Source organism: Silurus aristotelis (genome assembly GCF_946808225.1).
Source record: "Silurus aristotelis genome assembly, chromosome: 29".
NCBI lineage: Eukaryota > Metazoa > Chordata > Actinopteri > Siluriformes > Siluridae > Silurus > Silurus aristotelis.
This window is the reverse complement of record NC_139602.1, coordinates 10,897,161-10,913,022: the sequence shown is the minus strand read 5'-3', so window position 1 is coordinate 10,913,022 and position 15,862 is coordinate 10,897,161. Positions and strand designations below refer to the sequence as shown.

General features: G+C 42.3%; 2 protein-coding genes across 5 annotated transcripts; one reads left to right on the top strand and one right to left on the bottom strand.

The window, feature by feature from the left end:
• The first annotated feature begins 1,116 nt into the window (after positions 1 to 1,116).
• Positions 1,117 to 4,529, top strand: LOC310722748 (uncharacterized protein). Of its 2 annotated transcripts, none has more exons than XM_083535437.1 (5): positions 1,117 to 1,730; positions 2,728 to 2,820; positions 3,243 to 3,297; positions 3,379 to 3,476; positions 3,583 to 4,529. In XM_083535437.1, exons 1-5 carry the CDS (start codon positions 1,674 to 1,676, stop codon positions 3,661 to 3,663), a joined length of 384 nt encoding a protein of 127 aa, XP_083391563.1. In that variant the 5' UTR covers positions 1,117 to 1,673; the 3' UTR covers positions 3,664 to 4,529. The 2 variants fall into 2 exon arrangements, with proteins under 2 accessions (XP_083391563.1, XP_083391564.1); XM_083535438.1 differs by having other exon boundaries at positions 1,501 to 1,730; positions 3,382 to 3,476.
• A 263-nt stretch (positions 4,530 to 4,792) lies between these two features.
• Positions 4,793 to 15,217, bottom strand: slc45a1 (solute carrier family 45 member 1). 3 transcript variants are annotated; one of them, XM_083535269.1, is made up of 10 exons: positions 14,988 to 15,145; positions 12,924 to 13,370; positions 12,550 to 12,642; positions 12,009 to 12,233; positions 9,968 to 10,866; positions 9,111 to 9,264; positions 8,863 to 9,039; positions 8,576 to 8,781; positions 7,151 to 7,376; positions 4,793 to 5,172 (listed from the first exon to the last, which is right to left on the bottom strand). In XM_083535269.1, the coding sequence occupies exons 2-10, from the start codon at positions 13,348 to 13,350 to the stop codon at positions 5,144 to 5,146; spliced, it is 2,436 nt and encodes an 811-aa protein (XP_083391395.1). In that variant the 5' UTR covers positions 13,351 to 13,370; positions 14,988 to 15,145; the 3' UTR covers positions 4,793 to 5,143. The 3 variants fall into 3 exon arrangements, with proteins under 3 accessions (XP_083391395.1, XP_083391393.1, XP_083391394.1); XM_083535267.1 differs by lacking the exon at positions 4,793 to 5,172 and having other exon boundaries at positions 6,366 to 7,376; positions 14,988 to 15,217; XM_083535268.1 differs by lacking the exon at positions 4,793 to 5,172 and having other exon boundaries at positions 6,366 to 7,376; positions 12,924 to 13,361; positions 14,988 to 15,216.
• Between the last annotated feature and the right edge of the window lie 645 nt (positions 15,218 to 15,862).

The window sequence follows — 15,862 nt, the reverse complement described above, 5'->3', positions numbered from 1 at the left end:
GATTGTTGCAACCCATGCACTTTGAAAAAAAACCAAATTATTCCATCCATAGACATTTTCTCACTACATTTGCTTTTTGTTTTGTCTGCAGTCTTCACAATAGTTTAGATGGACAGTAGTTTTCTGACGACGAGACCAAACCATTCTTCTTTCTTTCTTTCTTTCTTTCTTTCTTTCTTTCTTTCTTTCTTTCTTTCTTTCTTTCTTTCTTTCTTTCTTTTTTTCTTTCTTTCTGAAAACTTAACCTATTGTTTTTCACTCCATAAAACTCTCCAATTCTTATTCTACTGTATTCTGTTCTATCGCAAAAGTCTCGCTTCTTTATTTAACACGATTCATTGAGCATGCCCATTGGCTGTGAGATGTCACCTGGGGGACTTCGAAAAGACTCAGTGTTCATACGTAGCCTACTGTTTTGAAAAACAAAACTGGGAAATGCAGAACAAATATGATTAAATTTCAATACATTTTCTTGGTTATATTTAGTCTTGAAACCAGATTATACCATCCGTAGCCATTTCCTTGTGTCTGTTTTCCTGACCACACACTACCTTTGCTTTTCTTTTCTTTTGTCTGCGCTCTTCTCTTCAACGATTAGACAGATAGATAGGTAGTTCGTTTTTTTCCTGTTAGAGGACGAGAACAAACCATTCTTTCTTTCTTTTTCAGTTCATAAAACTCCCCTATTCTTATTCTACTGTATTTTGTTCTATTGTGTCTCTGCAAAAGTTTAGCTTCTTTATTTAACATGATTTATTGATAATACTAGTTGGCTGTGTGACGTCACTCGGGGGACTTTGAGCAACTCTGTAATCGCACTTTCCCCTGAAAAAAAAACAGAACCGGGAACCGATCAGGTACGATTCCATTTTTCTTGGTGATATTTACAGTCTTAAACCCGAATTATACATCCTCGCAATTTCCTGGAGTCTTTTACTCTGACTACATACTACCTTTGTTTTTCTTTTTTGTCGGCGCTTTTCATGAATTAGAGACCAAAAACCGATTGTTTTTCACGCGATAAAACATCTATTCTTATTCTACCGTTTTTCTGTTCTATTGTGTCCCAAGTGTTCATGTGCAAATAATCCTGAGGATTCAGTAAGCATGCGCGTTGGCTGTGTGACGTCACTAGGGTAACTTCGAACTACTCTATGCGCGTGCATAGACAACTTTCCCCTGAAAAACAGAACTAGGAAACACCGATCAGGTGCGATTCCATTCATAAAATGTCAACAATGAAAATTAGAAGTGTTAAAAACCGAATCTTTATTGTCTGTGTGTGAACTCCATGTGGCGCGATTTTGTTATAATGTTTCGCCAATAGAAGCGCGGAGAGCCGGGTTTTTTTTTCTTTCTTAAGTAGGCGGAGCTTGGAGGCAGGCTTCATCGCTGAGCGACGCGCGTCCGTCCTATAGGAGTAGGCGAAACCGCCGCGCTGAATTCTGTCCGGCCAATCAGAAAGCGCGAGGCATTGGCCGTCCAATCAGATTCCGCAGCGGTTAGCTCGCTCCTTTCAGTTCTCTCAGGTCGACGCGGTTTTGATTCACTCTTCCTCCTCGCGTCTCACCGCCTCCTCTCTCAGCTCTCTAACACGAGGGAAAAGAAAACACTATTTCTTTTTTTAATACATAAGTATTTTTTTTAAGTTCTTTTTTCTCCCTCAACAAAACATGGCCGACACCGCTGTAGATACGACCACCACCACCACCGCAGAGGTGACCGCAAAGGTAAGTTTAATGTGTGTGTTTGTAGGGGAAGATGACCAAAAATAAAACCTCAACTTTTCAGTCAGGTGAACTGAATTCGAGTCAGTTAGGTGTAAAAACACCTGTTTTAGGTTCTGAGGTGGGTCGCGCTGTAGGAAGGCTAGTTTCATCACGGGTACCTGAGAACCCCATCAGCGGAGCGCTTGGTGCTGTTAGCTTACGCGCTGATGGCTTTCGTGTAAACCTGTGTAAAATGGAGGCACTTATTCATCCATAAACATTAACCGCTTTCAATTTATTTGCTGACAGACCTATTAGTAAAAAAACGTTCATTTTTCCCCCCCGGGTTTTTAATTAAACATTTTTTGGCCTTAAATGGTCACCATTTTTTATTTTGGATTTCGGAGGGTCTGAGGTAAAAAAAAAAAAAAAAGGTTCTAACGGATTTTTTTTTTCCGCTATTTGAAAATGAGGTCGCGAGCTCTTTTTTTTCCCGCTCTCTTTAATTTTCTAAATATGCCGTGCGCTCGCGCGCCGAGCATGCATTGATCCTCATGGCCACGCGCTGCCCTTTGTCTGGGAATCGGGCACGCGCCGCTCTTGGCGCGCGCGAGAGAGACCGAGCTGCGTTCGGAGTTTGGCTTGACGCGATTGGATGGATGGTACCAAACGGTCGTGTTCGCGGGGGGAGGGAGTGTGTGTGTTTGTGGGGCGTCAAGAGGTGGACTTTTTTTATTATTATTATTTTTTTTTTTTAGTTAAATTGAATTTAATACATGTTCGTTGTCTTTACGTTGATGATTAGCTCGGGTATTTCTTTGTTTTTTGCAAAAGCGACTGTTGTGACGCTGCTGCTTCTCGTGGGCGGAAAACAATAAACTTCCACTCAGACTCTTAGGTGGAACGAACGCCAGAAAGCGGAATTGCAAAGGTGCCCCGCGAAACAGAGGAACCTACTTCCTACTACTGATGTTTTCACGACTTTGTAACCCGTTTTCTATCTGTGTTACGTGTGTAGGATCTGAAGGAGAAGAAAGAAGTTGTGGAGGAGGTGCAGGAGGAAGAGAAGAAGGAGAACGGCAATGGAGAGGCACCTGCTAATGGCACAGAGGTATGTAAAAGAGGGAGGGGTGTGTGTGTGTTTGGGGAGGGGGTCCAGCAAGGCCCTGTGAGGCTTTTGTCAGTGAGTTACAGCTCATGGTGCAGGTGTCGGGCGACTCACAGCAGGTCCTCCTTCTGCCCTGGTGCTGTGCAGGTTGTGCTCTTTGTTTAGGTTTGTGAACTTCCACAGATGTAGCGCAGTCAGACACGGTATTAGCATTGGCAGCGTGCCTGTTTATCAGAGCGGCAAGAAGGCTCTGTGTCTGTGGAATGTTATTGGTGGACCTCCCACAACACAGTAACTCATGTACTTGATAATGTTACAATGACTCAGAGTGAGAGGCTTTACAAAAACACCCTTGTATCTCAGAGTGTTTGTTTTTCTCATACTTTATAAATGACTGTAATGGGGAAAAAAAACTTCTCTGACAGACTAACGGTGCATCTCACGAAGAAACCGACAAAGAGGACAAAGCAGCCAAAGAACGTAAGTCATTTACCGCCCAGTGAGTCAGTATTACGGTGTGCGATGTCGCTCAGTAATTAACGTGAAAATTGCGTTGTGAAGCAGCTGCGGAGGGGGAGGGGGAGGAGGAGGAGGAGGAGGAGAAGGCTGCTGAAGAGGAAGCAGATGGGCAGGCAGTGAAACGTCCTGCAGAGGAGGAGGTGGGTTTAAAAAAAAAAAAAAAAAAAAACTATTTTGGTAAAATAACACCCCAGCTTCATTATGACCGGTCTTGGTATCCATTGTCTAAATCTTTTGTGCCTTTAGGAGTCAGCCGAAACAAAGAAACAGAAGACAGAGGAGAACGGCGAGTCCACAGAAGCTGCTGAGGCTGAAGCAAAAGCCTAGAGCTAATCTGTTCGGTCAATCAGACCTAGTAGATTTTGTGCTTCTGTGTATATTTTCATTCTGCCCGTATTCAATTACACTGAAGCCTGTAACATCATGACGACCCCTACCCCAAACCCCCCCCCCCCACCCCCAACCAAATTTTTTTTTTTCTCCCTCCTTTTTGTATGATGTTATTTATTGGTGTAGGAACAACGTTAGGGTCCTGTTATTAAATATTCAAGATAATTTTTTTATGCACAAGTTAAAAATGTGCAAGCACATCTTCTACTGTGTTTTTTTGACCAGCAGAGCATACTTAAAAAAATACAAATAACGTACACGTTGCCGTATATAACGTACCCCCATTTTTCCCTTCATGTTCTGATGTTTATATGGGTGATCATATAATTCAGATCCACTTAAGACCAAAGATGAAAGTTTTAAGCAGGGGCTAATGGACAACAAAATCCTAGTTGTTTTCTGCTGCTAGTAGTTAATCCCTTGCTTTGGCTTATCTGTCAACACAACGCAGCAGATGGCGTCCATGAATGGGTCTCCTCACTGCGAAAGAGTCGAAGACTTTTGTCCTTTTTCTGGTTAGCTTATGTTAATTAACCCCTCTTAAACCTTAATGTTTTTGGTCTTTTGTTTCATATGCATTCCAGGAGGTTTGTACTTTTTCAAGTCTTTGTGTACAGTTTGATTTTTTTTTTTTTTTTTTTTTAAATGGGCAGTGCAGGATGGGAAACGGTCAACCTGGCACTGGTGTTTTTTTTTTGTTTTTGTTTTTTTTTGGGGATTTTTTTTATTTTTTTTGCATTTGACCACTGCTTTGTATATTCTGGTTCAGGCGTATAAATAAAAAAATCACTCGTCTTTTTAAACCGATGTTGTATTTTCTGTTAATTTCCTGCCTGTAGGTTTTTCTTAGTTTAATCTTACATAAAACCTTATTATATAAAACCTGACTTCCGTTTACAGTATGAACACGTAATCGATTTATTTTCCCATCCAGGACTAGGTCAAGTTTTCAATTTAGAGCAGAAAAATCTATAATTAAAGCGCTTACCTGGTTCCTGGCTTGCTATTGCTCATCTTTGTGTAAAAAAATAAGAAAAAAAAATTAAGCATGCTTAGGTAAAAACGATTACAGGGAATGTTGTGCTTTATTTACATATTCAGAGTATGGGTTCCACCCCCCTGCCAAAATCTAAGCGCGCTGGAAATCCAAAATGGAAAGAAAAAAAAATCGCAAAACAGTTCGACATTTTGTGTTTTTCACTGAAAAAGCAGCGAGTCTGCCCCTTAGTGGCGCGTGAAGGAGTTACATCATTAAAAAAAAAAGTCACATAAGAGTTCACTTTTAGTTCCTAATGTGTCTTCCTGATCTGTTGCCTGGGTGCCAAACCCAAAAAGAAAGAGAAGTAAAGACAGTAGATATGGCTTGATCGTCTCTTCTGTAGTGGCTGCCTCTCCGTTACAGCTGAGCTGTAGTCGCTCACACTCCAGTCTCAACATCCGCTCTGCCTGATAATAACAAGAACCACTGTCATCATTACAACCATCACGCCAGATCACACGGCAGAGCAGGCGGAAGAGTGTGTTTAAAAAAACAACAAAACAAAAAAACAGCATAGGGTGGCGTGACATGTTTGTGACCATCCCAGAGAGTTCTGAGGATGTTTCCAATGAGCACATGCAGTCAACTTAAACACCGCTCAGCTGTGTAGAAAGCACATTTTCTACAAATCCATGGTTTATGGTTCTGAATCTTTGCATCCGTCTGCGTACAATGTCATGTCGAGTCTCAAAAGCATGCACATGAGCGAAGGTGGAGGTTTTTGTTTGTTTTTTTTGTTTTTTTTTGCTTATTAAATACACTAAACTTAATGCTAGTTTATGGAAAGTACAAAACTGTCCATTTCACATTCTCTGTTGCTGTCTTGCAGAAACAGAGGCCTGAAGTAACTCTACATTCACCCAAGCGAGCAGAGGCAAGCCACAATTTCGGCAACGAAATTGATAATTTGACGCGGAAAAAAAGCAACAAATACGAAAGTTTCGCTCGAATGATACTTTTAACTGATAATCGTGCACGTGTGGACCGACGTTTTTTTCAATTCCCCATTCGCGACATTCCCAGTCCTGTTCAAAGTTTGAACCAATAACATTTTATCTTCCGTATACGACCTACCAATAGACGTGAACGTACTGTATTAGGAATATTAAGAATAACTATAACGCTTCTCAGGGATTATTGGCGACTGAGCGTAAACGAAAAGCTGGTACTAAACCCGAAATGACGTTGCCTGCTCGCGTGAATGTAGGATCAGGCATCAGTGCTGAATCCCATGCACATATGCATCATCGTCATGGTCACACACACCGAGCGCGTCACCGCATCTTGATATGTGAGAGTCGTTTCTGTTTAATCCTCCGTTTTATTCAACTTTTCTGGATTTTTAACCTTTTCTGCCCAGGAAACTCTCACATATCTGTGAAGTTCACATTGTTTTAGGTGAATTCAGGGGCTTGTGAGGGGAAAGGCAGGCTAATGAAATCTGTGACGTATGTGGATGTGTGTTTAGGATTGTTTTTTTTTCTTGTTCTATTATGAAACTACAATAAGTATGTTTACATGTGTAAAGTAACCTGATATTGTGAACCAAAAACACTTTCAAAGGCACCGTAGGAGCTGATCGAGTGCATCATCTTCGGTCTTTGTTTTAGGCATTTATTCGTATGATTATTTTGCAGTGGTTTCGAAAGCGGCTTTAAAAAGTAACTTCATTTGATCTACTGACACCTTTTTAAGATCAAATGCCAAAAAAGACTGAGAAGTTCATAATGAGCAAATTGTGCATGTTATATAGACAAAAGTATGTGGACACTTGAGTATAAAATGTGTTTTTTAACATCCTGTTTCACATTTGGTCCCTGTTTGATGTTATAATATCTTCCACTCTTATGCAGGTGTTGGGAATGTCGGGTTCTCATGGAGGTGAGGTGTCAGGTGTCCCAATACTTTTGTTCTCATAGTGTATATTGGACACATTTCACAGCTGCACATAATTCAGAGTTGTTCTTTGTAAAATCATCTGCAACACACCCTTTGTTTAGTATTTGTGATCTACAGGCGTAAATAAGAGACACGGTTACAGGTACACACACAGATCGGATTAATAGTGCGTGTGTACTTGCGGAACAACGCCATAGGATCTGATACACAAAATCGCAGTTCAATTTTCCGAAATCTGAACATACCTGCCAAAAATCATATTTAGATCTGATTATTGTGCATGTAAACACACTTAATGTATAAAAAGGGAATCAAACATGCCTTTAGTGAAAAAAATAAACGTCTACAAAGACATGACGAGCGATCGGTGCTGCGTAAAAAATTCATGTGCATGTGTGTATGTAATACAGGCGTCTATGAGCGTGTGTGTTTTGTGAATTTAAATGTGCACCAGTAGTGGTTGGCTCTCACTCTGCGAGCGCTCACCCTCCGGAGGTGGCAGCTGGTACACCACACACAGCGAGGAGTACATGCAGCCCACAAATGACATGAGGCTCGCAAAGTACATCACACCCTGAGCCCCGCCCACCAGCGAGGTCAGAGGTCCCATCGCCACGGAGACCAGGATCTGGGCCAGGAAGTACTGGCAGCTGAGAAGGGAGATGTCCACCCCCATGCCTCTTCTGGTGCCGTCCTCTGTGGAGCCGCAGAACTACGAGTACACACACACCCACACAGGTAATTGGTAGGAGTACTGAGAAGGTCCTCTACCAAATAGTCTTTATGTAATTCAACTGATATTTTATAGAATTAAGGAATGTGGATTATAAGATTTTGTTCTATTTGTTCTAAATTGACTATTTCAACATCTGTAAGACAATACTGTTCGTTGCCTGCTAGAAATAACACAATATTCACTCAGCTTCAACACAACAAATCAGAACTCATTAAACTCCGATTTCATCTACAACAGGAAGAGCAAGTGCAGGATGAGGCTCATTACAGATTAATGCCTGGATGTCCACAAAAAGCAAGCTAAGTGCCATGAAAATGGGCTACTGCATTTTTAATCTCTTGCCCTCCATGAGGTCATGTGGTACGAACAGATGCTCATTGGTCACAATGAATAAGAAGGCAGAGTCTCGTTTAGGTTTTTTTTGTTGCTTTTTTTTTATTCCAATTGCATCGAGAAACGAATTCGGGATTGTGGATCTTTTTATATGACTTTGTTTGTGACACAAGTCTACAACGGCGTTTTAGTGCCATGTTAAATAAAAACATACAAATATGACAAAAATAAAGTAAAATATTGTGAAATTTTGAGAATTAGGTCGAGATTAAAGTAGTAATATTTTTAAAATAAAGTCGGGATTAAAGTGGTAATATTTCGAGAATTAGGTCGAGACTAAATTAGTAATATTTTGAGAATTAGGTTGAGATTCAAGTAGTAATATTTTGAGAATTAGGTCGAGATTAATGTAGTAATATTTTGAGAATTAGGTCGAGATTAAAGTAGTAATATTTTTAAAATAAAGTCGGGATTAAAGTGGTAATATTTCGAGAATTAGGTCGTGACTAAAGTAGTAATATTTCGAGAATTAGGTCGAGACTAAAGTAGTAATATTTTGAGAATTAGGTCGAGATTAAAGTAGTAATATTTTTAAAATAAAGTCGGGATTAAAGTAGTAATATTTCGAGAATTAGGTCGAGACTAAAGTAGTAATATTTTGAGAATTAGGTCGAGACTAAAGTAGTAATATTTTGAGAATGAAGTCGAGATTAAAGTAGTAATTTTTTGAGAATAAGGCTGAGATTTAAGTAGTAATATTCTGAGAATAAAGAATATTTTGGCAAATGGGCATGAAGATCAGGGGTGCACATACTTTTGGCTGTACACAAAAACGCCCTTACCTGCGGGGTCTGGTAATATTCACATAGCAGCGAGTAAGGCAGCGTGCAGAGCGAGGAGAACATGACCCCGTAGGTGACGCACAGAGACAGCACCACATACAGGTTGGTGGTGAGAGTGGCCAGACCCGTGCCCAAGCCGAACGCCAGGTAGGCAAAGAAATACAGAGAGCGCAAAGAGAAGCGTTCCTCCAGCTTCTCCAGGATGGCTGTGGAACACAAATACAGTCCCAGATAAATTAAAAGACAAAGGGGGTGGAATTCACGGTGTTGGTGCTCTGAGGACTTACCTGAGTAAAAAGCAGCACTAAAGGCATAGATGCACATGCCCCAGCAGCCCATGCTGACCCCGGCGTTGTAGCGCTGGTACGCCTTGGTATCCGGCAGCGCTTTGGGGTCGCCCCCAAACACCACCTCGCCCATGAAGTCAGTGTAGAAGAGCAGCATGCCTTCAAAGGACAGCCAACCTGAAGACCACACACACAAATTTATTGAGTCTCCATGAACACTGGCTGAATAGTTCACTGCATGGACTTACCCAGGAAGTGGTTGGTGCACAGGCTGCGCAGGGACGGGGGCATCCTGTAGATGGCGATGCAGAGCAACTTCAGAGACATCTGAGTGTCTATTACCTCTGTGTTGTCACTGAGCTTGCTGTCGTACTGTACCCCATTTAGGAGAATGTTTGCAACCTGAAGAGGATAAGTATATTTACAGTACTAAAGGGCATCATACTGGTGTATATCGTGTTAGATAGAAAAGTAAAAAAAATGCAGCATTTAGTCTCCATCTCCTGTCATAACAACCACCACTCTTCTGGGAAGATGTTCCACTAGATTTTGTGAAGATTTGTGTGAGATTCATTAAAAACTGCCTGCAGAACCATGCCAGTCTGATCGCTAAAAAATCTATTCTCCAACCAGAAGAGGGCGCAAGTTTCTGTCAGTCACATAGTAATTAAGACGGTATAGGATAGGTGCACTATTGAGAGCGTTCACCAAAATCGTTTTAAAGTTAATAAACTCATTGCGTTAATTTTACATAGAGGTTTTTTTTTAATAAAGTAAATTGAGAAATTATGTGCAGTGTGTTAGTCTGGATTAATAATAATCTTGCCCCATGGAATGAAGAAGAAAAAATGCAAGCCCACAAAGCATGAAGTCCTCTGCCCTGAAGCTTTTTACGTTTCAAAATAATACATTCAATAAATTCGGTACTATAGAAATGGTAAACATTGCGAGGACACCCTGTATGGGACATCTAAATGCTGAACAGAAGTAATTGTCTTGACGTGCATAGGATGACCTGGCATTCACTTTTTTGACAAAACCTTTCTACAGTAAACCTCTTTTCAGCATTTCTTATCATGTGTTATTAAAAACACTACAGACTCACCTGTTGGCTGAAGGTAACAGTGCGTCTCCGCCCATTCTCCAAGCCGTTGCTGGGGCCAGTCAGCGGCTCATCCAGCAAGGCCAGGCTCTGGGGGCGTTTTAGGATCCCTGAGGCGCTGCTTCCCAGTTTGAATCCGACACCATCCTGCAGAGGCTCGCTGAGCTCAGAGGCTTCATTCAACTCCAAACATTCACTGGCTTGAACTTCAGTAGTCCCTAATCTTTCCGCTTCCTGCAGCTCTCCATTCAGTTGAGATAATTCCCTTTCCTGAGAGTTGGCAGCTGGAGACGGTGCCACAGCCAGCTGTGACACCTGAGCGGGAGGAGTTTCTCCCATAGGAAGGCATGGAGTCATGGTCTCGGGTTTCAGCGGTTGGGGCATTTGTTGTCCAGTGTAACAGTCAATCAGCACGCTATCTATGTACGATGTCCCCAAGGACGATGCAAACTCGTTAATGTCCGTCAGAGTGTTGTCCCGGCTGATAAAGCTGCCGTATTTGGGTGTCAGTGGGCTGAGAGGGGAAATGGGGCTGGTGAGACCTGCACAGAGCCTCGCGTTGGCACTACACGAGTGTCCCAAACTATCCGGATACCTACGGCCAGAGAACTGGTAGCCAAACAGACCGTCCTCCTCCTCTTCCTCTTCCTGCAGGGCTCCAGCAGCTGGAGGAGGAGACGGTGGTAGAGCCAGGACGGGGCTCTTCAAATGTTTCGTACTCCTTTTTTGAGATGGCTGGAGAGGACGCTCTGGAATGCTAGTGAGTGTGAGAGCTGTAGCGATTACAAGGGTAATGCTGGTGAACAGGTAGATGACTCGGAGCTGACCTCCCATTGACTTGCCGAACGCGGTGTGGTCCCAGTTCACCCCACCCACGATGTAGCCGAAACCACCACCCAGACCTGCGAAGATTAACTTCAATGATTTGCACAGTATTAAGCATGAAGTTTGTAGTTTTCGAGCCCCCTTCTCTCTGTGATGTGAACTGCATTGGCAATGAATAATCCTTCAACAGAAAGGTGCTCTATACTTGTCACATGTACCTTACAGCAGAGTGAAATTCTTTCTTTGCATGTTAGGAAACTGGGGTCAGAGTGCAGGGACAGCCATGATACAGCACCCTTGGAGCACAGAGGGTAAATCGCCTTGCTTAAGTGCCCCAAGAGTGGCAGCTTGGCGATACTGGGACTTCCGATCAGTAACCCAGAGACTTCACATACATATTTATAGCACTACATATTTATAAATGGGTTTCTTTTGGAAAAAAGGGGGGGGAATATCTGTTCTTTATCATTTCTGGGTCTAAAAAATGTAAAGGAGCCTGGATATGAAGAAAAAACAAACAAACCAGTGAACGTCTGTAACAGGCAATTTTATAGAAGCATTTTTGTAGGAATTACAAGTTGGTATCAAAATGTTTCGAGAGGCTCTGTTTACAAGAAAGTACTTAATTGATCTATGTTTACACACTTTCACCTTTAAAATAGTCTCATTGCAAAGCAATACTGTGCTCCCAGCACACCTGCCAATTCTGGATCGTGTCCTGGAAGTCTTCTTTTCGAAGAAGCACCCCTCTGCAATTCATGCTGGATCGACACATTGGTGTTTAGACAGTGAGCTTGGAGCTGGACCTTCATCTTCGGGGAAGAGGGTGAAGTCCGCAGGAGCCAAATCTGGCGAGTCGGGTGGGTGTGGAAGTGGGATCATGTTGTGAATCTCACATGTAAGGAGAGCTCGGTGACAGGGTGGGCACGTGGTCAGAATAGCAAACGTGGTAAAGCACGTGGTCAGAATAGCAGCAGTTGCACGACTCCCGATGTACACAGGACGATGTCTTTTGGCACACTGACTTATAAAGGTTTGTGCACCCTGTGACTGTGCGTTACAAAACTAGCCTGGAAACCTTTTGATACCACCTTGTATATGCCTTTAAATGTCTAGAAATTAAACATTACAAACCTTTCCATGGCAGAACAATACAAAAATATATATGATATATTTTGCAGCAAATTCACTGCTATAATCTGCTCATAAGATCTCTGACCTGCCAAGAGTGCATGGATGTTGAGGCCTCTGTCTTGGTCCTCCGGACTGCACACGTCCATCATGTAGGCGTGACTGGGATTATCCGCCGAGTCAGCACTGAAGTCCATCAGAACCACTCCACACACGGTCAGCACAATGCCCCACTTGTGAATGACAGCAGTGTCTGCCAGCGCGGATCCAATGTCCCGCCCATTTAGCACCAGCGTCAGGCCGAGTAGAGCGCCTGGACACACGGAGGCTGAATTATCCATAAGTCTGAAAAGCATCTTGTTTCTTTTTACACTTAAAACCCCCAGTACTAAACATTCCTGCTCTAACGTGAACATCTGCAGAATGTTACGATCTTTAGGACCAGCATTAAGGATCTGAGCACTAAAGGATGGATGGTTTAAATTAAATCGTAGCTGATAGATTTGGTTTATATTACATTCTGTTCGATGATGTGCTAAACCCTCCCATTCTTAAACACCACAACAGTCCACTAAAGCACAGATTTCTCAAGAGGACTCTGTATTGTTAGGTGATGTTACAACGCTTACCGATGGACAAAGCAAAGATAAAAGGTCTCCGGCGGCCAAAACGTGACGTACACCGGTCACTCCATGCTCCGAGGATCGGCTGAAGCAGAAACCCTGAGGATGAACAGAAAAAGAGAGAGGGTTATGTTCTACTTTACTGACCCAGACGGTCTCATGATTTTTTTATTTTTTTATACTGGTCTCATTTTATAAAAAATCCATTGACAAAGGTTGGTTTTTACATCAATTTATAAATTGAGCATAAAAAAGTACTATTATATAAAACATTTTATTATAAAAAAATTTTTACATTTTGATTCATTCTTGGTTTTACTATTAAATAGGATTCTAGGTACAAAAACACCCACAGAGTATCCATATTCTCCATGAGGTACCTAATATGGGGCTGATAAACCAGACAAGGCTGTAGAACTGATCTGGCAGACCCATCTGGAGGAGCAAAGGGGTAACGTAGGCCGTCTCCATGGCGTAGCTGAACTCAATGCCGAATAGGATGCAACCGTTGAAGAGGAGCTCAGAAAAAGTGCGTCGTGGAGGCAGATCGCTGAAGTCCAGCTGCTCCAGAGGGCAAGGTGTGTTGGGCGGAGGGGGTGGAGACGGGCGGATGAGCTTCCGCCGTTTCGGATGCCTCTGGAAGCTGTTGGCCCGATGGCTGAGGTGACGTGTGGTGGACATCGGAAAGCTGCAGGTTTTGGGAAGAGTCGGCCTCCATGTGTCACCTTGGGCCGCCCCGAAGCCATCTCTCCCTGGGCTGGTTAGGAGAGGGTCGCTGGGCGTGCCCATTCCAGGAGAGGACATCATGCTCTGGAGTTCTGCACACACTATCAAAAAGTCATAAGATTTGAATCATGTGTCCAAAATCTTTAAACCCATCCGTACCTGGGTCGATTCCGGTTCAAAGCACCCTTTAACATCAATTTCTGCCTAATTAGATTTTCTGCCCTCTGGGATTTTGTCAAAAAATACATCATTTCAATACTTTTCATTTCAGTAAGTTTTGACAGCAGATCAGTCAAACAGGAAACGGCTTTGCATGCTGACACAAAACTAAGAAGACACCTTCAGGTCATGGTCCTGATAAAAGAACTTCTGTGACAATGCCACCTACTGGTTAATCATTACAATAACCACATAAAAATCCTCACATCTAACGGCCATTTCCAATCCTCACAAAATTTGCCCCACATCATCTTGACACCTAAACAAAAGGTATCAGTGGAAGTTTGATATTCAAAACTTTTCCCTCTAACATGCTGTAAAATGGCAAAATAAAATAGGTTGTGAAGGTGCATCTCAGCCATACATCTAAGTATCGACACAAAGCATAATAACTATCTTCAGGAGAATGCTCCGAAAGCCCAGTGGCTTCACGACTGTCTGATGTTCTTCTTCCTTACAAGTCCTTAAAGTATGCTGACCTGAATACACACCAACATCTAAAATTCAAGTGTATGTCCCAACTTTTTAACCATCTTGGATTTATTCCGAAAATATTTGCTACTCCTTGTACAAACGGGGAAGTGGTTAAGACGTTGGTCATATGATTGAATCACACCACTACCAAGCAGGCACTGCTGGATCACTGAGCAAAGCCCAACACCTTCAACTGCTCAGATAAATGTAATGTCCATTCATCATCAACAATCAGTTTTGGCATGGATCATCTGCAGACCAACCTAGACAAAAGAATGTTCCAGATGTTTCAACGGATTTGCTTATAATAGGCCAACGAATCTGTGAAAATAGCTACCAAACAGAAACAAGACAAAAACCAAGACTATCTGTTTCTATATCTATGATCAGATAACTGGTTTATTGGGACATGCCTACTGTGCACTTTTTTGCCGCATGAGTGCACAGATGGTGACATCGAGCTGAATAACCGGCACAACAAGCAAATGTTGGGGGGAATGACTTCAAGAAGGCAGAGTGAAACAGTGAAACACCACTGTCAGTGTGAAGGGTTTGAAATAAACTGAGATGCACTGAAATCAGCCAAAGGGCCCCAGAAAGAAGGAGGAACTCAATAGGAGATGGTTGTTGATCGGGAGCGCGCACCACTGCAGCCAATGCGCAGGCTGAGCGGGGTGCGTGCACTGCACGTGCTTACTCTGTTCTCCACACCAGAATATCAAGCTCACACAAACACACAAACACACAAAAACACACTCAGGGCGTTTTTCTTTTATTTCCACACTCCTGAGGCTCTGTAATGATACTCCTGTTAATGATTATGATCATTTTTAGATGGGATTTACGGATATAAGAACATCCAGGAGGGTTTTTGCATTAAATGTAGATTTCCATTAAAAAAAAGATCTGATCAAAATAACCGTCCCTAATAAAGGTGACTCAAGTCTGAAGGTGATAGACAATAGGATGAATTGCATTCTTCATTGTCAGAACAAAGAAAGACAAAAGCATTAGAAACCCATTACCTTCTCAGGCTTTCTGTTCATTTCCTCAGCTGATCTGAGCGCATAAGCATCTTCATTTCTTCTAGGTCTTTTTCCTTTGTGTTATTTTTGGTGCAGGCATTGCTCTGAGCATCTCTCTCTCTCTCTCTCTCTCTCTCTCTCTCTCTCTCTCTCTCTCTCTCTCTCTCTCTCTCTCTATCTCTCCCACTCTCTTCCTCTCCCCCACTGTCTCTGGTCCTCCCTTCTCCTCTCCCCACCTCCATTTCCTGGTTATTCCCGTCTTGGTCATAACGCCACATTTAGACTCCGCCCACCCAAAGCTGCAGCATCAGCACCAGACTGTATTACTTTCAATTCAAGAGAATTGCGCCATCTATCTGTCTTTCTCTACTTACATACTATTTTCAGAGACTTGAAGTAACAATGTACAAATACTTACATACTGTACTTAAGTAGATTTTTCTGGTATCAGTATTTTACTTCACTATTTATTTTTCGGACAACGTTTTCCTTTTACATTTTTACACAAATATCTGTATTTTCTACTTCTTACATTTTCAAATCAGACTTGATACTTTAATTTGAATCTATTTGGTAAAATGTCAATATTTTTTTCTCACTGCACCGTTTTCAGTTCATCAACCGGTTTCTTGTCATTGCACCACTTTTTCAATCCACTGGTGTATCATTTCCTGTCTCACACACACACACCACAGACGTAGACTAGTTTCTGAAGCTCACAATGAGCAGGCAGAAGGCAGTAAGAAGTCTGGGGTTAACGTGGATGAGACAGAGGGAGTCAGTGATGAGAACATGACTGATAACAGACACATTCCTGATCATCCTCATCATTTTTTCTCTGCTTGTGTTCTATATGGTGGATCTTCAGACTCGAC

What these genes read in the sequence shown, in the direction of transcription:
- LOC310722748 (XM_083535437.1), top strand. Translation starts at nt 1,674, where the DNA reads ATGGCCGACACCGCTGTAGATACGACCACCACCACCACCGCAGAGGTG. An exon ending in CCGCAGAGGTGACCGCAAAG is followed by an intron (nt 1,731 to 2,727) that starts GTAAGTTTAATG and finishes TTACGTGTGTAG; the next exon opens with GATCTGAAGGAGAAGAAAGA. An exon ending in GGACAAAGCAGCCAAAGAAC is followed by an intron (nt 3,298 to 3,378) that starts GTAAGTCATTTA and finishes TGCGTTGTGAAG; the next exon opens with CAGCTGCGGAGGGGGAGGGG.
- slc45a1 (XM_083535267.1), bottom strand. Translation starts at nt 13,350, where the DNA reads ATGATGTCCTCTCCTGGAATGGGCACGCCCAGCGACCCTCTCCTAACC. An exon ending in CATCCATGCACTCTTGGCAG is followed by an intron (nt 10,867 to 12,008) that starts GTCAGAGATCTT and finishes TAATCTTCGCAG; the next exon opens with GTCTGGGTGGTGGTTTCGGC. An exon ending in TAGTGCTGCTTTTTACTCAG is followed by an intron (nt 8,782 to 8,862) that starts GTAAGTCCTCAG and finishes TGTGTTCCACAG; the next exon opens with CCATCCTGGAGAAGCTGGAG.